Source organism: Mustela lutreola, chromosome 16 (genome assembly GCF_030435805.1).
Source record: "Mustela lutreola isolate mMusLut2 chromosome 16, mMusLut2.pri, whole genome shotgun sequence".
Lineage (NCBI taxonomy): Eukaryota > Metazoa > Chordata > Mammalia > Carnivora > Mustelidae > Mustela > Mustela lutreola.
The window spans coordinates 55,153,572-55,181,567 of NC_081305.1; the positions used below are offsets into that span (position 1 = coordinate 55,153,572).

At 51.4% G+C, this 27,996-nt stretch overlaps 3 protein-coding genes across 4 annotated transcripts in view; 2 read left to right on the top strand and 1 right to left on the bottom strand.

Annotated features, from left to right (window-relative positions):
• Window positions 1-474: 474 nt before the first annotated feature.
• On the bottom strand, window positions 475-4,879 carry ATF5 (activating transcription factor 5). Its single transcript, XM_059152061.1, has 3 exons — window positions 4,589-4,879; window positions 2,698-2,994; window positions 475-1,758 (listed from the first exon to the last, which is right to left on the bottom strand). Exons 2-3 carry the CDS (start codon window positions 2,873-2,875, stop codon window positions 1,094-1,096), a joined length of 843 nt encoding a protein of 280 aa, XP_059008044.1. The 5' UTR covers window positions 2,876-2,994; window positions 4,589-4,879; the 3' UTR covers window positions 475-1,093.
• Window positions 4,525-27,971, top strand: NUP62 (nucleoporin 62). The gene is made up of 2 exons (XM_059152058.1): window positions 4,525-4,664; window positions 25,208-27,971. Exon 2 carries the CDS (start codon window positions 25,270-25,272, stop codon window positions 26,851-26,853), a length of 1,584 nt encoding a protein of 527 aa, XP_059008041.1. The 5' UTR covers window positions 4,525-4,664; window positions 25,208-25,269; the 3' UTR covers window positions 26,854-27,971.
• The window catches only part of IL4I1 (interleukin 4 induced 1), a 36,655-nt gene continuing 13,235 nt past the window's right edge, over window positions 4,577-27,996 (top strand). For both annotated transcript variants that reach the window (XM_059152051.1, XM_059152053.1), the window contains exon 1: window positions 4,577-4,664. The gene's annotated coding sequence lies outside the window, so the exon portion shown is untranslated. The remainder of the gene's footprint in view (window positions 4,665-27,996) is intronic.

Sequence of the window (27,996 nt, forward strand, 5' to 3'; positions counted from 1 at the left end):
CAGGGCTCAATCCCAGGATTCTGGGGATCATGACCTGAGCCAAAGGCAGGCACCCCTAAAATAAAATCTTTAAAAAAAAAAAAAAAAGGTCTGGGGTACCTGGGTGGCTCAGTGGTTTAAAGCCTCTACCTTCAGCTCAGGTCATGATCCTGGGGTTCTGGTATCGAGCCCCGCATCGGGCTCTCTGCCTACTTGTGATCTCTGTCTGTCAAATAAATAAATAAAATCTTAAAAAAAAAAAAAGGTTTGGACCTAAAAGTGGGTCTTTTGTCTTTACCAGTCCAATCATCCCATCTAGGCCTTGACCCCATGCCAAGAGTACATGCTTAAGTATTACCCATTCTGTCTACCGCTAATATGGTCTTTGGCCTGAGGCTCCCTCTCTCCAACTTCTCCTCTCCAAGACAAAGACACACACAACAAAGGAAATTCTTCATTTTATTTCCACTCAGAATCATCAAAAGGATCGGTCCCTGCCCTCCCTCCCCTAGATGTAGCCCCTCCCCAACACCTTCACAAACACTGATTTCCTCCCAGAGCTAAAATGAACACCCAGTCACCAATCGCCGCGATCCCACCCCCCTGCCCACCTCCCAGTCTACCTGCATATTCACCTGCTCTGTGAACTTGGCCGCCTCTTGGCTTCCAGTCCAAATACACTTCCCCAAGGTCACTTGGCTTGCTTTTTGCTTATATTGTAAGCAGGGCTATTCCTGAAACCCTCCCTGCCCTAGTCTCCAGCTGGCTTTCCTGTCCTCAGCTGCACATTCATTCTGCCCTGCTTCCTGGCCTCGCTTCCGTCTGAAAGGCCAGGTTTGCAAGCTCTCCCCTGCTCCACAGACTCCCTGCAGGCCCCAGGCCCTCAGCTGTTACTTAAGGAGTGGAGATGTTGGCTGAGGCCAAACACTCCATGATTCTGGGGAGGGAGAAGGGGATCGGGTTCAGAAATGGACAGGAGAGGAGACAAAGGGAAAGAGGGTGGGGGGAGACAGACCAGGGGATGATGGGAGAGACCCTCCTACCTCAGCCCCAGAAACAGAAGCAAGCTGGAGCTGAAGACCAGTGTCCCTTCTCACCCAAAGCCCCTGCTCCTCTAGCTGCTCCGGGTCCTCTGGCTTCGAGCCTTATACACCTCAATGAGCAAATCCTTGACGTATTGGATCTCGCGTTCTACTGACTCAGCCCTCTCCCTCAGCTCCCGGTTTCGTGCCTCCAGCCCCTGGCACTCGCCCTCCAGGGCCTCGCCCTCTGCCCGCTTCCTCTGGCGGTACCTCAGAGCCGCTGACTTGTTCTGGTCTCTCTTCTTTTGCTTGCGGTCCCCTCGAGTGGTGGCAGGATTGGGGTAGGGGGCCGGGCGAGAGGGCAGAGGGGGAGGGGGAGGGGGCTGCTGTGGTGGGGGCAGGGGCGCCAACCCTGAGTCTCCCTGCCCAGTCTCGCTGCGGCAGTAGATGGCCAGCAAGTCAAGGGTATCTAGGGCAGGGGGCTGGGGGAGGTCAAAGGTGGGGACGGGGAGTGGGAGAGGGAGGGACGGTGCTGAGGGTGGTGGCTGTGGTGGTGGGGAGGATGGTGGGAGGAGTGGGGCATCAAGGAAGAAGTCTTCCATCTGTTCCAGCTCCTTCTTGAGGAGAGAGGCCATGGCTTCCAGGTCAGGTGGGGGTGGGGAAGGTGGGGGGAGGGCACCTGGGGGCAAGGGGGGTTCCAGGGGCAGGAGGGCTGTAAAGTCCACCCGCTCAGTCATCCAGTCAGAGAAGCCGTCACCTGGAGGATTGGGGGAGAGACATAAATATCCTTGAGCTCCTGGTCTTCCACCTAGCCTGGTGCTCACTCACGCCTGTTTCCTTCATGCCATGCATGAAGTGAAACCACCAAGCAGCCCACCAGTCAACCCATCAATCAATGAATCATCATACCATTCACCAAATCAACAAACCAGCCAACAAGCCAAACATCTAACCAACCCGTTAACCAACCAATCAACTACCCAGTCAACCAACTTAACCACCAGCTGGCTAATCAACAGACTGAATCAGTCAACCAACCAGTCAACCCATTAAACCAGTCACAGAACCACTCAACCAACCAATGACCCAAACAACCAAAGTCAACCAGACATTTCTTCAACCATTCCAACATCCGCTTTACGGATTACCCTATGCCTGTAGTTTCTGACTTACTATTTTTAAAGGGCAAACTAGACCACACACACAACAGAGACTGTTTCATTTTTAATTCATTAATTATTGAGAACCCACTATGTGCCAAGCATTAGGGATAAACTAATGAATAAAATAACTTCTGCCCCAGAGCCTCTTGGGATGCTGTTTCCTGGTAAGCTCTTCCCTTGAGTCTTTTCATGGCTTATTCCTTCCCCGCCTTTAGGCCCTAGCCAAAAAATTTCCAATGTGTTTCCTGGCTATCCTCTCTAACCTAGGACGCTGTTTTCATTTTCCAGCTCAGCTACTAAGTGTTTCCCACTTATCCCAACCCATCATCACCTAATTTGTCTTCCATCTGCCTCCCAATAGAGTGTGAGTTCTAGGAAGGCAGGGATTACATCAGTCTTGTCTCAGCTCTATCCCCCAGCACCTAAAGTAACCCCTGGCACATTGCAGGTATTCAATAAATATTTATTGAATGAATCAATGAATTCTTCTCCCTTGCCCCCATGCTGCACCTCCATTCCCCACCTGCCCTTACCTGCCAGGGGCTCTCCTCCCCCTGGGAGCCCGCCCTCCAGGGCTCCCCCGAGGATTTCATAGGGGCCCAGGGGGGCAGGGGCCAGGGGGAGTTTCCCATAGTCTACGAGCCAGCCCAGCCCGCTAGCTGGGAGCAGGGCCCTGTCCAGCTCCAGCCCCAGGGTCGCCAGGAGTGACATGGCTGCAGCAGAGGCTCTGGGCAGGGGTGGCAATGAGGAAGGCTGAACCAACAGCTGGAAGGAGGCTCTGGAGGTTGCTCAGCTGGGCAAAGACAGGCACCAAGGCGAGAGTGGAAGACCTACAAGTAAAACAAAAGGAGGTAGTGTCAGAGGCCATCCTCATCCACCACCAAAGTCGCAGAGAAACCAAGCCACAGCTCCACGTCCCCAGGGTCCTCCCTTGCACTTCCAAATGGACTCCACACTGCACCTTGCCCTATCGGAATTCTAAATCAGTGCTTTCTTTCCCCAAATCTCTGACTCCCACATACTCCCAAGGGAATTCTCTTTAGGTACCAGTTACTTTTCTTTAGAATTCCCAAGCTCCATGGGGCGCTTGGGTGGCTCAGTGCCTTGAGCCTCTGCCTTTAGCTCGGGTCACGGTCCCAGGGTTCTGGGATCGAGCCCCGCATCGGGCTCTCCGCTCGGCGGGGAGCCTGCTTCCCCTCTCTCTCTCTGCCTGGCTCTCTGCCTACTTATGATCTCTCTCTCTCTCTCTCTCTCTCTCTGTCAAATAAATAAATAAATAAATCTAAAAAAAAATAAAAATTAAAAATTAAAAAATTAAAGAATTCCCAAGCCCCACTCCTTCTAATGCAGAAACCTAATTAATGGTCTCCCAAGGGAATTTCCTTAAGCCCTCCCACCCTCCCCACAATATTCCACTTCATAAAAAATTCAATCCCAGGAGAATTTTCTTCTAGCCACACCCCTTCCTCTAAGCATTTCCTTTAGGCTCCACCTCATCCCAAGAGGCCAGTTCAAATTAGTTCCCAGGGGAATTCCCCCAGCCCTAGCCCTCCACTAATGTGCTTTATCTACCAAGTTCCGCGGTTTCCTTTGAAAATTGCGATGACCGCCCAGTCCCGCCCAAGTCTCGCCTCCATTTACCTTAGCCCCACCCCTTCGCGATGACTCCCCAGAGGCCCCACTTTTTCTCCGATCGAAACCCCACCCTTCAGTTAAATTAGCGTGACCACGCCCCCTATCGTAATAGGCCCCACCCCAAGCCCCACCCTTCGCTGCAGCAGTTTTCCTAGTTCCACCCCCTTCCTAACCCCTAGTCTCTAAGCCTCCCCTCCGCCCTGTCAATCTAAGTCGGCCCCAGCCACCGCCCCAGCAGGTGCCTGAATGAAACATAAATTGTGCTATGCGCCTGCGCAACGTGGAGCCGGGAGAGAGGGAGGCGGGCAGAAAACCCGGCCCTCACCCCGACCCTTCCACGCGCGGCTCTCTCGCCCAGGGCCAAAGCGCATGCTCCGCTACCGATTCAACTGCTGTCACACCTACGGGGGTTGTGGGACTCAGTGCGCGTGTGCGGCTGCTTACTGTCCGCCCTTCACAGAAAATTACGGGCTCTGATGGGGTTGTGCACGTGAGCAACCGCTCGCGGACAGACTCGTTGACCCCTCCCCGCTTGGGGCTAGTGCGCAGGCGCACCTGCACGCAGACTGTCTTCAAACGCCAACATTCTCCCAGAGAACGCACCCTCCCCCATCGGGCCGAATGCGCATGCTCGGCCACGTGCCAACGGCGCGTCTTTCCCCTTCTGCGCCTGCGCGACCGTGATTCCTCGTTCTCGTCTCCCCCCCCCCCCCCGACTGGTCGTGAAGGCCGCGAGCTTCGAAAGGGCGGGAAAGGCGGTTGGAGAGGGAGGGGCGAGCGGTTACTCACTCCATGGCTGCGGAAAGGAGAGGCTGCGGCGGCCTCCGCTGAAGAAAAGAAGGCGGTAGAGAAGAGCGCAAGCGCGGTAAGCGCGGAAATGGGCCGGGACACGGAGGGGGTCGCGGCTACAGAGCCATAGCCGGGGCTACGCGGGCGGAGAGGGCGTCTTGGTAGCCTGAGAAGATATTGTGATCTGAGGACGGGGAATGAGGCGGCCGCGGGGACTGGGGACAGATATACCGAGGGTGGCGCAGCACGGCCCGCCCGCCCGGATCCTTCCGCGCCCCGCCCCGCGTGGCCCCAACCGGGAGGCGGGCTTAGCCCCTTCCTCTCCGGGATCCTGGGATCCGGGCCCCTCCCCACCCCAAAAGTGTAGCCTTTTTCTCTCTGACTTGGGGATCCAGTCCCGTCTTCGTTCCTACCCCTGGGGTTCCGGCCCCCTCCTCCTGATCCGGGGTGGGTGGCCTTTTGCTCCCTCTGACTCTGGGGTTCTATTCTCGGTCTCTCTGACTCTGAGGTCCAGCCCCCCCCCCCGATTCTGGGGATTCGGTCCCTGTTTTGTTTTGTTTTTGAGACCTGCACCAGTTCACTTTTCGTTTCGTTAGCCCCGCTTCCCGAATTTCCGGCCTGCCACATGCTAGTCTCCATCCCCCAACCGCCGCCCCACGCTGAGAACCGTTTTTGTGGGTTAGACTCTGGTGTGAGTCACAATGAGACCGCGCGCGCCGTTCAAATTTCCGACCTGCGACGGTGGCAAATAAGTTCTGTAGTCTCGTAGATCGGGAACTACGTACAAAATGAGGAAAATAGTTGACTCTGCCTGGTGAAAGTCAAATAATTCGATGACTGTGAAACCCAGAGCCGTGCTCTTATGTGCCTGTATGACGTATTTTATTTTTAATAACCCCACCCCTTCCTGGGGGTCCAGTTTGGGGTCCAGTCTCAACTCTTCCTCCAGCCCTGGCAAGAGCCCCAGACGTTGGACCATCCAACCTTGCTGGTAGATCATTCTTGTGTCCTCTTCACCCCTTCAGGGCGTCAGTTAATTGCCAGCCATCCCCACTCTTCCCGGTTCCAGATGGTGGACGCTCAGCAGCATTGGCGGTGCGCGGTTGCAAGGAAACAGGCATCATCACCCTCTCTCTTTTCTCTATCCTCTGCCCACCTCCCATGAGCCCTTCTTCTAAGCTCTCATCCGGAATTCCTTTCAGAGGGTCCTCTGTTTCACTTCTCCCCCACTGGATCAGTTTACCAGCCATGCCCAAAATAGGGAGATGTGCACTGCCCTTTACTAAAAGAGAGGGGGCTTCCTGACCATTCCCTCCCTGTGTTCTAGCCCTTCCTGTAGCCCAAGTGGGTGTGGGTCTTTGCTTCAGAAACCCCTTCATTTCCCATCTTGTATCTGTCCACAGCAGGACACCAGGACTTCAGCTTAACATTCAGTGTGGCTGAAGAGGTGGAGGAACCCTTATCTTGAGATTTCTCTGGGAATGAAGATATGCAGGCTTCTGTTCCATGCAGGAAGTCTTGAGATCTGACTCCTCTCACTTAGAGCACTTACTGTCCACTCTGCCAGAATTTGGGGACTTGACCTATAGGAGCTAAGTTATTACCTAGGCAGCATAGAGTAGTGGTTAAGCACAGATTCTGGCACCAGGTTGTTAGGTTCAGACCTTGACTCTACCCGACTTATTAGGTTGCTGGCAATTTCTCTCACTTCCCTGTGCCTCGGTTTCCACAAATAGTACCAGAATAAACTATGGAGTTCAGTTAATAGAAACATAGCAATATACACGGTGGTTAACAGCGGTTGCTTCTTGGGTGGTCTTCTGAAAAGATCTTTTAGCACGTAAACGTGAACAAGGTATTTTTTAAGTGAGTTTTTATTTTGGAATAATTTTATATTTACAGAAAGGTTATAGAGATAGTACAGGGAGTTCCCATATACCCCTCATCCAGTCTTCCCCATTGTTGACTCTTACATTACAGTGGTACATTGGTCACAACTGAAGACCCCACATCGGTGTGTGCTTTTAAAGTGCTTGCTTTATTCTGATTTCTTAATGCTGTTTTTTTGTTCCAGGATGCTATGTCACATTTAGTCATCATGTCTCCTTAGCCTCCTCTGGTGTCTGCAGTGGTTTCTCAGACTTTGCTAGGTTTTTATGACCTTGGCAGCTTTGAAGAGTGCTGGTTGGTTATTCTGTGTAATACCCCTCAATTTGGTTTTGTCTCAAGAGACTGGGATTATGGGTGTTTGAGAGGGTGGCCAGGTAGAATATTTTTTAGTAACTGGAAATGAACTTGCTTCGTGTGGGAATCCTGTTGCCAGCTACATGCCGCTTATGCTGACTGAGGAGACATTGGGGCAGGGACACTGGTCCTCCTGTCCCAGCCCCTTGCACCTTTTTCTCTCCCTAGCTGTTGGATCTCCCCCAACTCAGCCCTGGTATCAGCTCGACTGATTCCTACTGAGTGGGTGCCAATTAGCACCCTTGGGTCCCTGGCCTTTTCCGGTGTATCCTAATTTGTGGGTGGTGGGTCATCAGTGGCTACCTTTGAGCCCAGGTCTTGGCACCCTGAGCCTTCTGTGCTTACTCTTGACCCAGACCCATGGCACTTCCAGGACTCAGATGCCTCTGCCTCGCTCAGCTTGCAGAGTGTCCCTGGGTTCAGGTGCCCCAGTTCCTTCAACTCCTGAACTGGGAGCATGGGTGGGGCTTGGGGACTCTTTTTCAGTGCGGAGGAGCCAGGCTTGGGGAGTGAGGTGAAAATTGCAGGCAGGTTGCATCACCCAGACTCTTTGATGGGGAGGGGGAGTGGAGGGGATTCTCTGGGGGCCCTGGATCACCTGGCAACAGTTCCTGGTTAGCACAGCCCTAGAGCCCTGAATTGGAAAGAGATGGGGACAGGGGGCGCCTGGAGAGCAGCCACCTGCGCAGGATCCTGTATATCTGAGAAGGGGCCTCTGATTGCAGAAGTAAACCTGCTTGTCTTGCAATGGGCAAGACTGGGGTCCCAAGAGCTGAAGAGGGTTGTGCGCAATCACAGTGCTAGTTAGAGCCCAGGTCTCTGCAATACTGCACAGCTTCCAGGGCCCTACAAACCCCAGGGAGAGCCTGTTTTCCCTCAGATCTATGAAGTCCCTGACCCCCAGCCTAGGGCATAGCCCACTGGGAGGCCACCTCATCCAGACCTTCATTGCAGGTTTGCTGCAGCTCACAGTTGCCAAATCTATTGATTCCGACCTGTTCCTCCCCATCTCCCTTATGTTAGTGGAGGCCCTCCTCACCAGCCACCCCTCGCTGGTTTCCCAATCAAGCTGACAGCCTGGCATGATGGAAAAGGGATAGAGTTTGCATCAGATGGACCTAGATTCTTTCTGAAGAGGCACTAGGGCAGGTACCTGGGTCATGCAGGTGGTGGTGGGGTGGGGGCAGGAGGCAGAGGCGGACGTCCTAGCAAACAAGGGCAGGAAGGCCAAGGCCATCCCAGCTGGGGGAAAGGCAGTGTAGAGGCCAGGCATGTACAGCATCGATCTGCCACGTGGCCCAGTAGCTTCAGAGCCCTTCCCTGCTCCCGTCGTGTGTCACTGGGCAGAGGCGGCCACAGGTCTTCCAGCCTAGGTAGGTCTCACGCTGCTGCACCAACTCCAGCACCTCAGCCATCTTCTGTATAGGTTTCCTGTGGCTTCTGGAACATACCATTGTAAACTTAGTGGCTCAGAGCAACAATATTTATTCCCTTTCCATTCTGAAGACTGCAGGTCTAACATAGGTTCACAAGGTTGTGTTCCTTCTGGAGGCTGGAGGGGAGAATCTATTTTCTTGCCTTTTCCAGAGGTGGCTGCAGTGGCCTCGTCGCTAAATTGAGTACAGTAACAACCCTCAGAGGTCAATAGATGAGGACCAAAGAGATGATACGTGAAAAGACGTAGGACTGTTCCTGGCTCAGCATGTGAGCCACCTCTGCAAACCCAAAGGCCGTGTGTCAGGGAGAGGCCTGCAAAGCCCCCGGCACCCAGAAGGCATAGGTGTGGCTCAGGGGTGGCCCAACTTGCTGGGTAGCAGTACTGGCCCGGCGGTGCAGAGCTCCCGATTGTACAGAAGTTGAAAATCCAGCATTTTTTGTAAGATACAGTTCTAAAAGGTTGGCAAGTAATTGAGAGAAACCCTAACAAACTGTGAGTGTGGAGAGACTCTCAGACTGCAGGTCGTCCCTGACCTTTGGTTCCGTAATATCCCCTCACCCTCAGATCTGTAATCCTCTCTGCCTTGAGCAGAGAACCAAAGGAGCCAAGTACTCCTCCTTCCAGAGTTGCTGACAATTTGGACCACACCTCTCCCTGCTGGACTGATCCAAATTTGAGGAAGAGTAGGGCCTTGTTCAGACCCAGTCCCATCCTGTAAAGTCAAGAGGGCTTGGGGTGCCTGGATGGCTGAGTGGGTTAAAGCCTCTGCCTTCGGTTCATGTCGTGATCCCAGGGTTCAGGGATCTAGCCCCGCATCCAGCTCACTGCTCAGCAGGGAGCCTGCTTCTTCCTCTCTCTCTGCCTGCCTCTCTGCCTACTTGTGATCTCTGTCAAATAAATAAAATATTTTTTAAAAGGGGGGGCTGTGTCTGGGGGGAAGTAGCGAAGCAGGTCCCAGGAATTGTCCTTGAGGGTTGGGTGCCTAACACAGAGGGGCTGTTGTCTTACTACCCTGTGTGTCCCTTATCAACCGGCTGTGCCTCCAGCTAGAGGCCACCAGGAACACATGTAATTGAACAACTTGGGTTTCTTGCTGTTGCAGCTAAGGAGCTACGCACCGTTGGGGTGCTAAGGGCATCTCAAGAAGTGGGTATTAAGGAGGACTTAGAATGGCAGCTGGGTTAAGTTCAGTAACTTTGGAGAGGAATGAGCAGAGCTAATGCTGTGGTTAATATGAGAATCACCCGTTAGCGCTGAGCCAGGAAGGGGAGGTTGGTCATTTTTATGCTTTGGACAATGTTTGTGCTTTTGTCTGTGTTGAAATATGATTCCACAGTGGTCTTGCACCACTACAGTCAGAATGGCCCTGCCTGATGTTGGTATCCTCTGGAGTTGCTCTATTTGACTGGAGCATGCCAGGACCTGGCTACCAGGGCTGCTTTCCCTTTCTCAAAGCAAACCAGCTCATCCTTCCAAATGAGGGAAAAGAAGTGGAAACCCCCTGCCATGGGGTGGGCCACGTGTATAGTTCCCACTGGGTGACTTGAACACAGAGGAAGGAAGCAGGACCTGAACCCTGCCAGTACTCCTGGGATGGCCAGTAACGGTGGGAGCTGAGGGGAGCAAGAGAGAGAGGGGCAGAGGCAGGGGGCCATAATGGCCCCCATGCTTCCCAGGTGCCCCCCACACATGTGGGGACTGCCCCTGGAGAGCATTGGGTCAGCACCAGCAGAGCCTCCCTTTCAGTTCAAGAGCCCTATGCCCTCTTCTTGCCCCTGCGCAGACTGGGAACAGATTCCACAGGCAGGAACAGGGAAGAGCAGCTGATCACTCCCCCTTCACTCTGAGCCTTCAGGAGTCTCGCCTATAGCTGGAGAAGGTGGACAGCACTGAACTGGATTCAGAGTGAAACACAGGTCTGGAAGGTGACAGACATGCCCAAGCTGTCCTTAGAGAGTGGGAAGGAAGTATTAGACATGGCACGTGATGGGGGTGGGGTGGAAAAGTCACATTGGAGATGCTCACGTGTAGTTAGCTCAGCTCTGGAATCGGACAGCGTGGGTCAGTACTGACTACCTGTGTGACTTTGGGTAAGTTACTGAAGTTCTCTTGACTTTAGTTTGTATGTCTGTGAAATTAGGTCATGAACAGTTCCCACCTCATAAAGATGGGAGCCAGTGCAGGTAAAGCATTGCAAACAGCCCAGCACATAATAAATCTCCAGAAGTGTTAGCATGGGAAGTGATACCTAGAGGCAGGTTGGGGCTGTGATTGGTTTCTGGTTCTCAGAGTCAAAGCCACTCTTCTCCCCCACCCCCAACTTCTGGTGGCTTTCACCTGGTCCCCAGAGAAACCATCTTCATGGCAACGGTCTCTGCCACAGCCCAGCCTGGACCTTTTTCTCCCTCACCAGTGACATCACTGCCTCTCCCCTGAGGTGCTAGTGTTGATTACAGGGAGTGAGGCTGGGAAGGGAGCACAGATGAGTGTGATTCTACAAAATAGAATTTTATAAAATCCCACCTTGCGTACTCTTAGGTCCCTCTCTATCTGACCCCCCATGCCCAGCTGCATTTCTCGGGGAGCCCCTGAGGGGCTTAAAGCTGACAGGAGCATTTCAACTCCAGTCTCCTTCCCATGCCAGCTTCACTTGTCCCCAGAAGAAAGCATGATCCTATCTTTGGAAACTTCTCTGCCTAGCCCCTGCCCTCTAGGACTGAGCCTGGCCCCTGCTCACCTCTGTAACCTCACTTCTGCCTTCTCAACCCCTTCCTGCCATCCCATGCCCGGTTGGTCTGTTTATTAGTTTTATTTTGAGGTATTGTATAACACACCTCCATTTATTAAAGTGTACAATTCAGTGGTTTTTAGTACATTCACAGAGTTGTGCAGCCGTTACCACAATCTAATTTTTGGAACATTTTCATCATTCCCCAAAGAAACCCCGTTTCCCATATCCGTTAGCTGTCACTCCCTGTTCCCTCCCTTCCCTCAATCCCAGGCAATCACTAACTTGCTCTCTGTTTCTAGTTTTGTCTATCCTGTTCTGGGCATTTCATATAAATGTAATAACGTCATAGATGGTCTTTTATCTGGCTTTGAAGCTTCATCCATTTTGTAACATATGTCAATACTTCATTCCTTTTTCTTTTTTTTTTTTTTTTTTAAGAAGGAGAGAATCTTTTCCTTTCTTTTTCTTTTTTTTTTTTTTTTAAGATTTTATTTATTTGAGAGAGCACATGAGCAGAATGTAGGGCAAACGCAGAGAGAGAAGCAGATTCCCCATTGAGCAGGGAACCTACTTAGAGCTCAATCCCAGGACCCTGAGATCATGACTTGAGCTAAAGGCAGATGCCTAACCAACTGAACCACCCAGGTTCCCTGAGAGATAGAATCTTAAGCAGGCTCCAAGCCCAGTGTAGAGCCTCATGTGGGACTTGATCCCACAACCCTGAAATCATGACCTGAGCCAAAATCAAGAGTTGGTGGACACTCGGGGCGCCTGGGTGGCTCAGTGGGTTAAGCCGCTGCCTTCGGCTCAGGTCATGATCTCAGAGTCCTGGGATCAAGTCCCACATCGGGCTCTCTGCTCAGCAGGGAGCCTGCTTCCCCCCCCCCCTCTCTCTCTCTGCTTGCCTCTCTATCTACTTGTGATTTCTCTCTGTCAAATAAATTTTAAAAAATCTTTAAAAAAAAAAAAAAAAAAGAGTTGGTGGACACTTAACTGACTGAGCCACCCAGGTGCCCCAAATACTTCATTACTTTTAAAAGCTGAGTGATGGGACGCTTGAGTGGCTCAGTGGGTTAAGCCTCTGCCTTCGGATCAGGTCATGATCTCAGGGTCCTGGGATCAAGTCCCACATCAGGCTCTCTGCTCGGAAGCAGGGAGCCTGCTTTCCCCTCTGTCTCTCTGCCTGCCTCTCTGCCTACTTGTCATCCTTCTCTCTCTCTGTCAAATAAATAAATAAAAAAAAATCTATAAATAAATAAATAAAAATGAAAGCTGAGTGATAACTCCATTTCATGGATATACCACATTTTATCTATTCATAAGTTGATGGACATTTGGCTTGTTGATACTCTTTGTTACAAATATGCATGTACGAGTTTGGGATGGACATGTGTTTTCATTTCTCTTGGAAGATACCAAGGACTGGGATTGCTAGGTTATAAGGTAACTCAAAGTTTAACCTTTTGAGGAATTCCACAGTGGCCGTACCATTTTCCATTCCCATAAGCAGTGAGTGAAGGTTATGATTTCTCTACATCCTCACCAACACTTGTCCATCTTTATTGCCATCCTGGTGGATGTGACCTGGTATCTCATTGTGGTTGTGATTTGCATTCCCAGATGGCCAGTGATGATGAACATATTTTTCTATGTTTATTGGTCATTTGTGTATCATCTTTGGCTCTGGTGGTATGAGTTTTGGCGGGGAGTTGTTTTGTTTGTTTGTTTGTTTTTGGAGAGCAGTGGACAGAAGGAGAGAGTTTTTTTTTTTTTTTAAGGGTTTTATTTATTTATTTGACAGAGATTACAAGTAGGCAGAGAGGCAGGTGGGGCGGGGATGTGGGGAGGAGGCTCCCTACTGAGCAGAGAGCCTGATGCAAGGCTTGAACCCAGGACCCTGAGATCATAACCTGAGCCACCCAGACGCCCTGAGAGAGAGAATCTTAAGCAGGTTCCACATTCAGTCTGTTGCAGGCTCCAACTCACAACCTTGAGATGATGACCTGAGCTGAAATTAAGAGTTGGACACTTAGGGGCGCCTGGGTGGCTCAGTGGGTTAAAGCCTCTGCCTTCGGCTCAGGTCATGATCCCAGGGTCCTGGGATCGAGCCCCACATCGGGCTCTCTGCTCAGCGGGGAGCCTGCTTCCTCCTCTCTCTCTGTCTGCCTCTCTGCCTACTTGTGATCTCTGTCTGTCAAGTAAATAAATAAATCTTTTTAAAAAAAAAAAAGAGTTGGACACTTAATCAACGGAGCCACCCAGGCACCCCTGGCATCTTGTGGGCTGTTTTTTTTTCTTTTTTCTTTTTTTAAGATTTTATTTATTTATTTGGCAGAGAGAGAGATACAGCGAGAGAGGGAATACAAGCAGGGGGAGTGGGAGAGGGAGAAGCAGGCTTCGCGCAGAGTAGGGAGCCCAATGTGGGGCCCAATCCCAGGGCGCTGGGATCATGACCTGAGCCGAAGGCAGAGGCTTAACCCACTGAGCCACCCTGGCGCCCCAGCATCTTGCAGTTTTAACACAGGTATTCAATACTGTTCCACAAGGCAACAGCCCTTGCCTTTCTAAGCTTTTGCCTGGAATGAGGTGTTGACCTAACTCCTTCCTACCCTAACTCCCTTTATATCCTTCAAAACCAAGCTTAAATAGCCCTTCCTCCTCAAGGAGTGTTTCCCTGACCCTCCCCTTAACCCATTCCCCAGGTGAAGGTACTCCCTGTGTCCTCTAGGCTTCCAGTACGTTCTACGAGAGCTCTTTCACAGTGTCATCCTATCATTTATCTCTTTGTTACTCTTAGTAAATTCTGAATTAGTTGAGGGCAGAAGACCTTACCTTAATCATCCTCACTTTGACATTTATGTTGACATTGGACAAGTTACTTAACCCTAAAAGGGAAATACGGGTGGTACCTTCCTTGCAGTTGGAGGGGTTAGGACTGAAGGAGTCTGTATAAGCACCTGGCATAAAGCAGCCCCTGGATCTCTTTATTCCGTTGACAAGCATTTGCTGAGTGCCTGTGATGGCCAGCAGCTGTTAATGACATTGGGGATAACACAGTGGAAACCACAGACAAAACTGCTGCCCGTCATGTAGCTGACATTCAGATGGAGAGACACAACAAGTGAAATCCATAAGTTCAGTATATTACTATTTCAGATGGTGCTAAGTCCTAAGGATAGTCAGGGAAGGCCTCACTGAGTAGTTTTAGCAAAGACTAAGAAAGTAAAGGGTGACCATGGGGACACTTGGGAGGAGTGTTCCCGAAGGAGGGACCGACAGGTACAAAGGCCCCAAGGCAGGAATACTTAGGCAGTCAAGAACAAGTGGGGCTGCAGTGGAATGCTGGAGGGAAAGAGTGGCTGCCAGCGAGGGTGCACTTTGGCTATAGGGAATAATGCCTCTGTATATTTGTGTGCGAGTTTTTTTTTTTTTTTTTCAGTGCTTCTTTTCAATTCTGGTAACTTTTTCTTTGTATTTATCACTCTAAGTTTCATGAAGGTGGTGACCATGACATACTGTCTTTGTTTGCCCACACAGGGCCTGTCCTGTTCTCAGTCTTAGTGGATGTGTGCTGACTGAATGAATGAGGATATCTGTGAATTACCCATCCATGCTGGCATACAATGAGTGCTGAATGGTTGGCGCTTTATCATTTTTTAATAAATGTAGTTGGTACATCAGATTGATAGAGTTTCCTAATTTCAGGTGCTGGCAGCTTGTAGGGAAATGATTCTCTCCAGGAACTGCCAGTTAGAATAAATATGGTTAGAGGCAAGTTAGAGGGCAATTTGGTTGCCCCTAGAAAAACCAAAATGCAAGTATCCATAGCCAGCAACTCTCCTGAGGATCTGCCCTGGAAAAGTGCCTGTGCCAAAGAAGGTGTGAAGAAGCATGCTTGTTGGAGTATGGTTGGAGAAAAGAAAGATTAGAATCATTTCATCTCCTCAGGCTATGAATGCACATACAAATACATAGATAAAAAATACAAGGCAGCTTTTAACAGCAGTTACCTCACAGGTGTGGGAACTAGGGTGGGGGGTAGTGATCAAGAGAATCTTAGCTTTGATGGTGATGTGCAAGACATTGTTTTAAAGAAAGGACTTATGTTTTAAAAATGCAGTTAGAGAGGGATGCCTGACTGGCTCAGTGGGTTAAGCTTCTGCCTTCTGCTCAAGTCATGATCCCAGGGTCCTGGGATCAAGCCCTGCGTTGGGCTCCCTGCTCAGTGGGGAGCCTGCTTCCCCCTCTCTCTTTGCTGGCCTCTCTGACTACTTGTGATCTTTCTCTCTGTCAAATAAATAAAAATCTTTAAAAAAAAAAATGCAGTTAGAGAAAAAAATCTTTCAGTAGAAGAGAAAACAGTTCTTGGCAAAATAGGTAGGGGGCCCAGCACCAGAGAATTCCTCAGATCTCTTCCACTCCCGTTATTTTATATTGAGTCGTCATTCTAGAATCTTCCTTAAAATCGATTCTTTTGTTTCCTGACTTCTTTTCCATATAGGTCTTAACCTGATTTGTTTTCCCTGTGGGGGAACTGTTTTTCCCACACCACCTGAGCTTCTTTGGGTATAATTCAGGCCTTGGAGTAAAGAATGTAATTGCTAATTAGCTGGGAAGTGACTTGGGGTAAAACTAGTTTTTTCAGGGGAAGGAAGAAAGGGAAGAGAAGGATGGGAACCTATGAATCCAAGAAGCATTTGGGTACCAGCTCGAGGCAACCATAGGAGAGAGCAGCCAAGGCATGTTGTGGGTGCCTCTGCTAGACTGGCTGTCCTCCGTCCCATGAGGATGACAAGCCTGCATAAATGAGTCTGAAGGTAGAGTAAGTGAAAATGGACAGTGGGTCTGACAGGTGACCTTCTCGTGTACAGAGGGGTAGAGCACGCATTGCATTTGCTTAAATGAATAAAAAAAAAAAAATCTGGAAAGAGGCACAGGAAACCTAACTGCTTGTCTCTGGGAAAGAGAGCTGGTGGCTGTGGGGATGGGGGAGGACGGAGACCACAGTATTCCCTTTGGAACGTAAAACCACATGAACAAACAATCTGTTCACAGAAAATGTAAATTTCACTTTTTTTTTCTTTTTTTTTCAACTGTTAAAATAGCCACCACCAGGCGCCTGGGTGGCTCAGTGGGTTAAGCCTCTGCCCTTGGCTCAGGTCATGATCTCAGGGTTCTGGGATCAAGCCCCACATCAGGCTCTCTGCTCAGCGGGGAGCCTGCTTCTCCCTCTCTCTCTGCCTGCCTCTCTGCCTACTTGTGATCTCTCGGTCAAATAAATAAAATCTTTAAAAATAAATAAATAAATTAATTAAATTAAATAGCCACCACCGGGGGAGCCCCATGCTCAACAGGGAGTCAGCTTCTCTTGCTTCTCTCTCTCACTTACTCCCTACCCAGCCACCTGCTCCTTCTCCTACTAATGTGTGCTCTCTGTCTCTTTAAAGTAAATGAATAAATCTTTAAAATGAAAATAAAATAGCCAGCACCACATTATTGGGTAGGTTGAGAAATGGAACATGTGTGACAAGCTGCCTCAACAATCAGCGTGCAGGGGCGTTGAAGAATCTGATCATGGAACACTGCCTGGGGGAAAAGACAAGCGGCAGTGAAACAGGCTGTGAGGCTTTCCACAGCTCCTCCCCCCGAAGAGCAGACAGACAGATGGACAGACATGCCTCTTTTGTGTCCTCTCTTCACAGGTCGAATATTTAACACAAGTTCATTATACCTGGGAGATTGAAGGACCTTGAATGTGGGGGTCCTCAGGGAGGAACAGGTTTAGGAAATTGGGACCAGAATCCCAAGTGGCCTAAGGGGATGAGAGGGCTTTTGAAAACTGCGGGGGAGTCAATCCTGCCTTCACTGCTGGGGATACCATGCCCTGTGGCAGAGAAGCCTTCACACTGCCGGGAGCACCGAGGTTTCCCTGCTGCCAGTTTGGCTTACAAAAGCCTCCTGCCTTTCTCGGGAAGGCTCTGTTCCTGGCAACCACAGTTGCCCATGCCCACCAGGCATGGTGGTTGTGTAAGAGCCTGACAGAGTGGCCCAGAACACCACCAGCTCCTCCCCAGCCGCCTGGGGAAGGCCTTCAAAACAAACAAGATCCTTTCACATAGACACCTCCTGCAGCTTCATGGTACACTCTAGTCTGGCTACACCGACCCCTCCCTGCTCTGGAGCCCACCTAGCATGCTGCTGTTCTTTCCCTGCCTGCAACTGTAGACTGCCTTGGCTGTGGTCTGGCTAGCAAGCACCTTGCTGCTATCAGTTGATTTCCATTCCTGAAGGGCTGGCGCTCTCTCAGCTCGCCTGTTCCTGAGGGTTAGAGAGTTTATCTTTGACTAGAGGGAGAAAGAACTAATTCAAGAGATGTTTCAGCAGCAGCATGCACGGACTGGGGGTGGGTGAGTGGCCAGTGACCTCTGTTTTACATGTTGGTGAGACAACCCAGAAAAGAGAGATGATTGTGGTGAGGAGGGGGAGGGGAAAGGGATGGACAACGGGGGACAGCAGAGTGGACAGGGAGTTCCCCCCTAGCACGGTGGCAAAGGTACCAGCAGGTGTTTTTTTTTGTTGTTGTTTTGTTTTGTTTTTTTACCAGCAGGTGTTTGAGCTCCCGCGGGGAATCAGATTTCCCTGGCTGGGTCGATGGGGGCCAAAGGCAAAGTCCCTTCAGCCTCTGATTTTCTGCCTTTTCTCTCCTGCTGCCATCTCCTGTGCTCCCTAGTTTCTCTCCTACTCTGGTCTCTCTGAGTCTGTCATCACATGTCCTCCAAGTCTTAATTGCTAATTTATTATTTTTTTAAGATTTTATTTATTTTTAAGTGTTTTATTTATTTGACAGAGAAGATCACAAGCAGTGAGGGGGAAGCAGGCTCCCTGCTGAGCAGAGACACACCCCCTCCCAAGCGGATGTGGGGCTGGATCCCAGGACCCTGAGATCATAACCTGAGCCAAAGGCAGAGGCTTAACCAGCTGAGCCACTAAGGCATCCCTATTTATTTATTTTTTAAAATTTTATGTTTTAAGTACTCTCCCTACCCAACTCGAATTTACAATCCCGAGATCAAGAGCCCCTCGCTGTACCAACTCAGTCAACAGGCGCCCCACTAAATTGCTAAATTGTGATAGCTCCTTTGCTCCCTGGCCTCAGCATTGTTGGCAGCGCCACCAGGTGGCCATGGGGCTGAAATGTCAGGAGCATCTGCTCTAGTTGCTGCCAGAACTTGCATTAATAAGATGGTTAGCTTTTCCTGGGCCAAGAGTGCAGCGTGCTAAGTGCCCATTGCAGATCTGTGAGCTGTAATCCTTGTTTTTCATGTGATAAAACAGGCATGGGGATGAATTTAGAACCTAAGATCCCAGGATAAGGAGTGAAGAAGCAGGGTCTCTGGTCAGCAGGCTGTGGAGTCTTGCCAAGTGACTGACAGAAAAGGACAAACAAGACCCTTTTCCTCAGAGCACACAGAAATCCACAGTCTGGACTTCTAATGACAGCTACAGGGCTACTGTCTGCAGTCCCCATCCCAGTCCATCAGTGGACTAGAAAACCCAGGACTCATGATCCCAAGCCCCATCGAGAAGCCCTGAGAAATAGAGCTCTTTGGCTATACTCGCTGCTGCCCCAAATGAAGTGGAGTTGAACTGGTGTAAAGAAAGGGGATAGCAGCTGTCTCCATCCCCAGTGGAGGATCCTAGCGTGGAAGGGTCACTACTTTTTTTTTTTTTTTTTTTTAAGATCTTATTTATTTGACAGAGAGATCACAAGTAGGCAGAGAACTAGGCAGGTGGTGGGGGGGCGGGGAGCAGGCTCCCTACTGAGCAGAGAGCCTGATGGGGGGCTCGATCCTAGGATCCTGAGGTCATGACCTGAGCCACTGAGCCACCCAGGTGCCCCAGGGTCACTACATTTCTGAGGTGTGAAGATGAAAGACAGCTATGGGATCAGGAAGGGAAACCATGTTACAGCTTTGTCTCCACTGGATGGACAAGCCTAGCAATCTACCTCTGTGACCTGGCCCCCAACCCCTCCTCCCCAAAGCCTGCTGCTTCAGCCACAAAGAGTACAAAAGCTGGCCTGTGTATCTTACTCTCTCGGTGACCTGTCTGCCCAGAAAGCCCCGTTCATCCTTTAAGACTTAATTCTGACATCTCCTTCCTGTTCCAGGCAGAACTTCAGCACTTAGCCCCAGAAAGATCTGGTTTCCCATCCTGGGACTAGTGTTTGCTGCTCTGTGACTTTGAAGTTACATCACCTGTTTCCCATCCAGGAAGGATTCATTGTGCTCCTACCTAGTATTCTTGGCCCAGGACCATTACATAGGTGGTGCTCTGTAAATGTAGTTGTCAGATTGTCGGTCCCTCACAGTTATTTATGGAGTGCCTGCTGCATGCCAGGCACTGCTCTAGGTGCTGGGCATAACAGTAGTGAACAAAAGCAGAAAATCCTGCCCTGTGGGCTGACACTGTCACCATCATCAGCCCTTCTCATGTTTCCAGGCCACCTTGTCCCTCCCTCTGTCATAGGACATAGGTGGCCTGTTGTTGCTGGGTTTTGCACACATCCACTCCCCTGATTCGGTCACCCCAGCAGCAGGGGATGTCCAGATTCTCAGAATCACAGCTTTCTGTTCTTTTCCCACCTGCTCCCCAGCTGCCAGGCCCTAGTGACTGCTGTATCCTCTTCCCTTGGCCCTGTTGCACAGAGGCAGACAGTGCACCTTGGCCCTATCACTTCTCTTCTCCAGCCTCTCCTTGGCCCCAACTCCAGGATGTGTTTCCCATCCATTTGTCTAGATTGAGTCCATCCTGTTCTTTCTTCCCCATTCCTCTGTCAACTTCCGGTTGTCATAACAAATGATCACAGATGTAGTGGCTTAAAACAGCACCCATTTATTCTCTTACAGTTCAGAAAGTTAGAAATGGGTCAACAGGACCTCTTTCCTTCTGGAATCTCTGAGGGAGAATCCATGTTTTACCTTTTCCATCTTCTAGAGACCCCCTGCATTCCTTTGCTTGGAACCCCTTCCTCCGTCTTCAGAGCCAGCGACATAGTATCTCTCAGAATGTTCTTTCATGGTCACATCTTCTGTCTCCACCTTCTACTTTTAAAGACCCTCATGGTTATATTTAGGGTCCATGCAGTCCATCCAGGGTAATCTCCCCATCTCAGAACCGTTAATTTAATCACATCTGCTAAGTCCCTGTTGCCATGTGAGCTCTCGTGTTCATAGGTTTGGAGTTAGGGGGTGGACATGTATAGAGGCCATTATTCTGTCACATAGACCCCCCCCCCACACACACACACACATTGCCTTCTCAATCCTTCCATTCCTTTGGTCCAAGGCCGAGGTCCCCTCATATTAATTCCCAAACACCCCTGCTCCAGATACAGGAAATGGGCTGGGGTAGGGAGCGAGAATCGGTCCCTGGGCTTGGGAACAGTGTGGCCCCTGCCCCTTAACAATACTGGCCTCCTGTTGTCATGGCCACACCCCCCTGCCCCTGGCCTTTGTTCTAGCTCTTTCCTCAGTATGACTCAGTCAACCCCTTTACCCCCATGCCACTGCCCTGTTCCCCTTTTCCTGCCCCACTTTTTCTTTCTTCATAATGCTTAGCCTATTAAAGCGTGACAGAGGATTCCTTTATGAAGTTCGTTGTTCTCCTGTCTGTCTCTTCTGCTGGAGGAGAAGCTCCATGAGAGCAGGGACTCACTCTCCCCATCACAGCCATATTCCCAGGGTCTGGAACAGGGCCCATACATAGGTGCTCAGATGTGTTTGTTGCGTGAGTGAATGTTGCACTACAGAGAGTTTGTTTTGTCTGTGTTGTCATAACTGTACGCAGAATAGGGCTAAGGAAATAAATTAGATAAAGATGGAATTTGGGGGCGCCTGGGTGGCTCAGTGGGTTGAGCCGCTGCCTTCGGCTCAGGTCATGATCTCGGGGTCCTGGGATCGAGTCCCGCATCGGGCTCTCTCCTCTCTCTGCCTGCCTCTCTGCTTACTTGTGGTTTCTCTCTGTCAAATAAATAAATAAAATCTTTAAAAAAAAAAATAAAAAAATAAAAAAATAAAAAAGATGGAATTTGGAGTAGCAAAGAACTGGAGAGGTCAGGTTAGTGGACCTGAGTGAAGCTGGAGGTGATGGCAGAGAACCGTGGTCGTCAAAGCCAGGGGACAGGACAAATCTGTCGTTCAGAATCTACGACTACCCTGGGCTATGAGGGCAGGCAGATGTGGCTTGACAAACAGGGACAGAGTGGGGTAGGCGTCTCTTGTCAGTAACTCGGTGACTTTGAGGCAGACCTTCCTCACTCCAGGCCCAGCTACAGATGCCACGTCTGTGGCCGCCCAGGCTTAAGCACCTGACCCAAGCACTGTCAGCTGCTCCTGTGGAAAGCTTGCCCCTTCAGTAAAGTGGAAAGCCTATTTCGGAGCTCACAATAGTGTGTATCTGTTAAGACACATTTGTGTGAGAAACTCCCAAAGTCCAGGTCTTGGTTGATGGCTTTGTTCACTTGAGTCAACCCCTGCAGAACCAACACTTCATTCCATTTTTGCATAGACTCACACATTCCCCAGATTGAGGTTTTCTCTTCTCTGTCCCCAGAGTCCTGGCCCCTCGCTCAGGCTCTTGGCTTAGACCACCACTGCACCCTCCTCCCAGCTACCTGACCCTCTAGTTTCTTCCCTTCCAGTCTGTTTCCCGCACATGTGTCTGGCCTTGTTAGTCTCCCCACCTCTAAAGTCCCTCCATGACTCACGCAAAATGAAGTCTGAGCCATCAACATGTCCTTTCCCGACCAGCAGCTCCTGCCACATCACACAGCACTATACACACGATGTACTCGGGAGTCCCCAAACCCACCCTTAGGTTCGGTGATTCTCTAGAAAGACTCACAGAACTCAGCAAAGCTGTTAGATTCATGGTTTCAACAAAAGGGGAAAGAATCAATCAGCACGGGTGAAGGGTGCACCAGACAGAGTCTAGAAGAGAGAAGGGGTGAGCTTCCAGTGGCCTCTCCCCATGGAGTCATACAGCAGCACTTAATTCTCCCGGCAACACCATGTGACAGCACACATGGAGTACTGCCCTCCAAGGAAGCTCACCTGTGCCTTGGCATCCAGAGTTTTTACAGGGGGTCAGTCACATAGGCCGGAGTGTCTTTGTGACTGACTCATTACTTGGTCTCTGGCCCCTGTAGAGGTCAAGTTGGCAGGGCTCGCAGGTTATCTTACAGGAACCAGAAAAGGGCCAGTCTTTTCTTTGATGTGTAGGGTGGGTAACCCAGGCCTTCTGAGTGAACCCTTTACTGCATGTACACACACACAGTCCCTCTAGCCACACCAAATCACTTAGCACCCCAGAGACACACCTGTGTCAACCTTTCTGCCTCACCCAGGCCCTTCCTCCCATCCACCTGACTAACCCTGACCTCGTATCCTTCCACGCTCAGCTCAGGAAAATGCTCCCTTATTGACCCCTCCCCACCCCCATCCTCCGTTGTCCCTACCTAGAGCCCTGGTACTCAAGTTCACATTTCCCATGTCTCTGACTACCTCAAGGGCAAGGGCCATGGCTTAGGTGACCTCTGTGGGCCTCTCACTCTCCCAGTTTATTAAATGGACCTGCTTTTGGAGTGAGTGAGCTATAATATATTTAAAGCGCATAGCACGGGGCTGAACCAATAGTGTTTGCCCCTGTTAGTACATCCCTAGCATGTGTAGTATCAGAAACCGATGAGGCGTTTAATAAATGGTGAGCCATTAAACTGGAAAAGCCCCCCCAGACTCTTGTTTTTCTTGTAGTTTTTTAATAGTTACAAAGAGCTTTTTATAAATGCTCTTGTGGAAAAATTTAGCTGCAACTTATTAATAGAAGCTCTCTTGGGCTGAGGTCTTGAGAACAGAGACATGTAGGCGTAGCTGTTCGGATGCCTTGAGCTGCCAGTAACAGCAGATGTGGCTTGCCATGGTACTCAAGTGAGGAGGTGTGCGCTCGCCACAAGAAGGGGTCTGGCGCAGGGCACTGTGGGGTCCCAGTGGCCCGGGGGCTCAGACATTGCTGTAGTGCGAACGAAGGGACCTTTCCCAGGAGCCCCCAGAAGAGCTTTATAAAAATGCTACAGTCTAGGGCCCTGCCACACGCCACCCCCCTCTCCCCCGACAAAGCGACTGCCCCCATCAGTCTGGCAGCAGTGTACCTTCCAAACACCCACCCCTGGAGGTGCTGATGGGCAGCCAGTTGAGATCTGGCTTAAAGCAGGTGGCCCCAGGGGCAGAGCGGACCACACTGAGGTCATCTCCTGAGAAGCATGGGTCTTTGGAGAAAAAGGAAATATTGGGGTCTGCCAGGAAGGCAGAGGGTGCCGTAGAAGTTGGAGAGGGGCAGGGTTCCTCTGGCCCAGGGCACGAGAGGATTCCTGAGGACACTTGAAGAAGTAAAACTGGCCCAGAAGAGAGAGGGAGGAGGAAACAGGACTTCAGGAAATAGGATGGCTTCCCTGGGCCAGGCACTTGGCTTCTCCCTCATGACCTTGTTTATCCTTCCCAGTGGAAGGGGCTCATCCTTCTTGTTAGAATTGGGGAAATAGGTGTAGAGAGGCTCAGGAGTAACTTTCCCAGGACCCACGACTTGTAGCAGAAGCAGAGTTCAAACCTGGTCTTTCCTTTATCTCTGGAGAACCAACTTTGTGCCTGAGAACAGGGAGCAGTCTTGCTGCTCAACTGCCTGAGCTGTTTTAGATGAAGGGAAAATTAGCTGTGCGGGGTATGGGATGGAGGCTGGGGTACAGCATGGCGGCCATGAGCCAGGGCAGGGCTGCGTGCCCTGTGACCAGATGGACCATTTTGATGGAGTATAAATAAAGAGGGGTTTACAGCCCATGGCCAGGTTCAGGGCCCACCGTGGGGTAAGAATTGACAAGTTAAGTCCGTCTGAGCTTCTCTTTTCCCCGTCTGTGCATAGGGACCGTCATCACAACCTCTCTGTAGGACCGTTGTGAAGTTAGCTGAGGGTCTGGTGGCTAAGGAGAGCATACTGGGCACAGCAAGCTGCATGGGAATCACCTTGGTGTCTTCACTGGAATTGGCATTTCTCGTCATGCGGCCTAGGAACCCACTGAGCAGTGGCAGCCAACCATGAATTCATGTTAAATTTGAGGTCAGCCACAACCCCCAGGTGTCTGAGAACAGGGCCTGGTGTTCACAGGCCCTTCTGGACTCCCTTCTCTTCCCTCACCAGAGTCAGTGGAGGGCCCTGTGAGCATGTGTGAATCCTCTTGGTCCACGATCACTTTCCCTCTTCCTCCCCACTCTGTGCAGCTCAGCTGCAGATGGCTGGGAGGATGGGGGGTGCCCCACATGCACCTGTAGGTGAAGGAGACCACCTCCTGAGTCCCTGGAGAAAAATCTAAGTTAGCTGACTTAGAAGGAAGGCAGGGGGACGCTCCAGCAGGCCTCCATCCTCCTAAGTGGTCAGCCGTGTGCACTGAAGGGGGCTAATGCCCTGCCATAGAGCCCTGCTTTCTGGGGCCTCTCTCTGAGGTCCAGAAAGACACTCAGGGCGGTACTCAGATCAGTCCACCACCTCCCACTTGCATTCAGCAGGGAATCCTGGGGAGCAGGTCCTGAAGGTGGTGGGGTTTTTTTGTTTGTTTGTTTGTTTTAAGATTTTATTTATTTGATAGACAGAAATCACAAGTAGGAAGAGAGAGAAAGAGGAAGGGAAGCAGGCTCCCTGCCGAGCAGAGAGCCTGATGCAGGGCTCAATCCCAGACCCCAGGATCATGACCTGAGCCGAAGGCAGAGGCTTTAACCCACTGAGCCGCCCAGGTGCCTCTGAAGGTGGTGTTTTGTGCTTCTAGTCCCACTCTCCAAAAGTGCCTTGATCCAACCTCCTCAGGTGCTCTTTGGCCCTCTCCTTTAGGGCAGCAAATACTCCTGCTGGTGCTGAATGTGGCTGTGGCTGTGGCTGTGCCGGTCCCAAGCACATCTGGTTCCTAGTACGTGACCCCCAGGGCTTTTTCCTCTCTAGCTTAACAGGGCCTGGCTAGGTTACAGCAGGGAGCTGGGTGGCGGTCACATGTTCTCATGACCCAGTCCCACTACCCTCCAAACGGCTCCACTTTGGCCATCGAGGCTGCCTTTCCCAAACTGCCATCTGATCATGTGACTTACTCTGCTTTAAAAATCTTCCCAAGGTTGCAGACCGACGGATTTACTTTGGGAACCAGCGTAGCTGCCGCCACCAGAATCTGGAGCCATGAGCGGGTTTAATTTTGGAGGCACTGGGGCCCCCACAGGCGGGTTCACATTTGGCGCTGCAAAGACGGCGACAACCACACCTGCTACCGGGTTTTCTTTCTCTACATCTGGCACTGGTGGGTTTAATTTTGGGACTCCCTCCCAGCCAGCAGCAAGTACCCCTTCTACTGGCCTGTTCTCACTCACGACCCAAGCTCCAACAACACAGACCCCAGGATTCAGCTTTGGAACCACAACTCCTGCTACGGGAGGAACTGGATTCTCCTTAGGAATCAGCGCGCCGAAGCTCAACTTGAGCAGCACAACGGCCACCCCAGCCACGGCACACACTGGCGGCTTTGGGCTCGGCAGCAGCACCCTCACCAATGCCATCTCGAGCACTGTCACCTCCAGCCAGAGCACAGCACCCACCGGCTTCGTGTTTGGCTCCACCACCACCTCTGCTGCTCCGTCCACCACACCGGGGGGATTCTCCTTCACAGGGGGAAGCACATCCCAGACCGGGACCTCAGGTTTCAATATCGGCTCCTTGGGGACTTCGGCCCAGCCCACGGCGCTTGCCGGCTTGCCCTTCACGGCTGCCCCTCCGGCTGCCAGCGGAGCAGGAGCCACACAGCCGGCCACTCCTGCCCCCGCTGCTGCCACCACCAGTGCTGGCCCCACGCTGTTCGCCTCACTAGCCACCGCTCCGACCTCATCTGTCGCCACGGGGCTTTCCCTTTGTCCCCCTTCAACCACGGCTGGAACTCCTGGGGCCGGAACGCTGGGCTTCAGCTTAAAGGCCCCTGGAGCAACTTCTACCACTTCCACAACAGCATCCACCGCCCCTGCTGCCACCACCGCTGCCACCACCACCACAACCACCACCACCACCACTGGCTTCGCCTTGAATCTGAAGCCACTGGCACCAGCTGGGATCGCCAGCAACGCACCAGCTGCCGTGGCCGCGCCGCCAGGGCCTAGCACCGGCACTGGGGCGTCCACCAGCCCTGTGATGACCTACGCCCAGCTGGAGAGTCTGATCAACAAGTGGAGTCTGGAGCTAGAGGACCAGGAGCGGCACTTCCTGCAGCAGGCCACCCAGGTCAACGCCTGGGACCGCACACTGATCGAGAACGGGGAGAAGATCACCACCCTGCACCGTGAGGTGGAGAAAGTGAAGCTGGACCAGAAGAGGCTGGACCAAGAGCTCGACTTCATCCTGTCTCAGCAGAAGGAGCTGGAAGACCTGCTGAGCCCTCTGGAGGAGTCGGTCAAGGAGCAGAGCGGCACCGTGTACCTGCAGCACGCTGACGAGGAGCGCGAGAGGACCTACAAGCTAGCCGAGAACATCGACGCCCAGCTGAAGCGCATGGCCCAGGACCTCAAGGATATCATCGAGCACCTGAACACGTCCGGGGGACCGGCCGACACCAGCGACCCGCTGCAGCAGATCTGCAAGATCCTCAACGCGCACATGGACTCGCTGCAGTGGGTCGACCAGAACTCGGCCCTGCTGCAGAGGAAGGTGGAGGAGGTGACCAAGGTGTGCGAGGGGCGTCGCAAGGAGCAGGAACGCAGTTTCCGGATCACATTTGACTGACGTGCCAGCCGTCTTCGGGGCCTGTGCGCTCCAAGGGCGTTGGAGGGCAGCGGGGGCACGCAGTTATTGTCTAGTGTTTGGTTGCAGTGAATACCTGTTTGTTCCTTTCTTTCATGTGACCGTGCCGTTGAGAACAGTTCTGTGGTTTGCTTTGCATTAGTGAAAACGGAAGTATTCTAAGCGCTCTAGTCTGGGCAGCAGCATTGTGGGTGTGGTTTCTTTGCGTATCTTTTGTGTATCTCAGACCCCTTTCACAACCACCACCCACCCATCCTTCCTGCTCCGGCCAAGTGCCAGTAGAGAGTGCTGGAGACGTTTCCCCAAAACCATCTGTCTCCCAGCCAGGGTCTGCCAAGCGGCCACTCTGCCCAACATATAGTCGTAGGTGCTGTGAAGAGTCTGTACTCGAGGAGACGGTGTCTTGTTGTAAGGCCTGAGCCTGTGGAGACTGACCGCCAGTGCAAGAAAGGGGCTTGTGAATAGGACCAACCGTGGGATGTAGAATTTCAAAGGAGAAAGGATAGTCAGATGAGGGACTTAAATGTAATATTGAGGAAAGGGTCAGACTTGCACCAGGAGGTCTTTACCTTGCCTGGCTGACACGCCACCCCATCCTTCAGTTGTCCTTATCTTGGGCCTCACCTCCAGGAAGCCCTCTCAGCTGCCCCAGACCTGGGTCCGGTGGCAGTCCTGAGGCTCCAAAACGACATAGAGCGTGTGCATGTCTTGTGCCGACTGTTAACTTCTCTGTCTCACTATTGAATGTGAGCCCCTATGGGCAGGGACTGTGTTTCTTGGCCCCTTTTGTGTCCTCAGCACAATCCCTGTCACATTTTCAAAAGAACAATGGAGATGAAACACGGCATCAAATGTTCATCCACAAAATGCCTGCTGAAATGGCCATGAGTGCCAGAGGTGGCCACAGACTTGGGTTGGAACTTGCCAGTGCTGGAGCAGACCTAGTCTGTTAACAGTGAGAGATCCGTGGTGTCCAGAAGACAGAAGCCAACCGGTTGTTTCCTGAATGTCTTGTATTTGTCTTTATACTTTGCTGCACTGTCTGAGATACTATGACTATATGTTGCATTCCTAAATAAAATTTACTGTGGAACAAAAAAGTTGCCATTGATGTGTATCACTTAG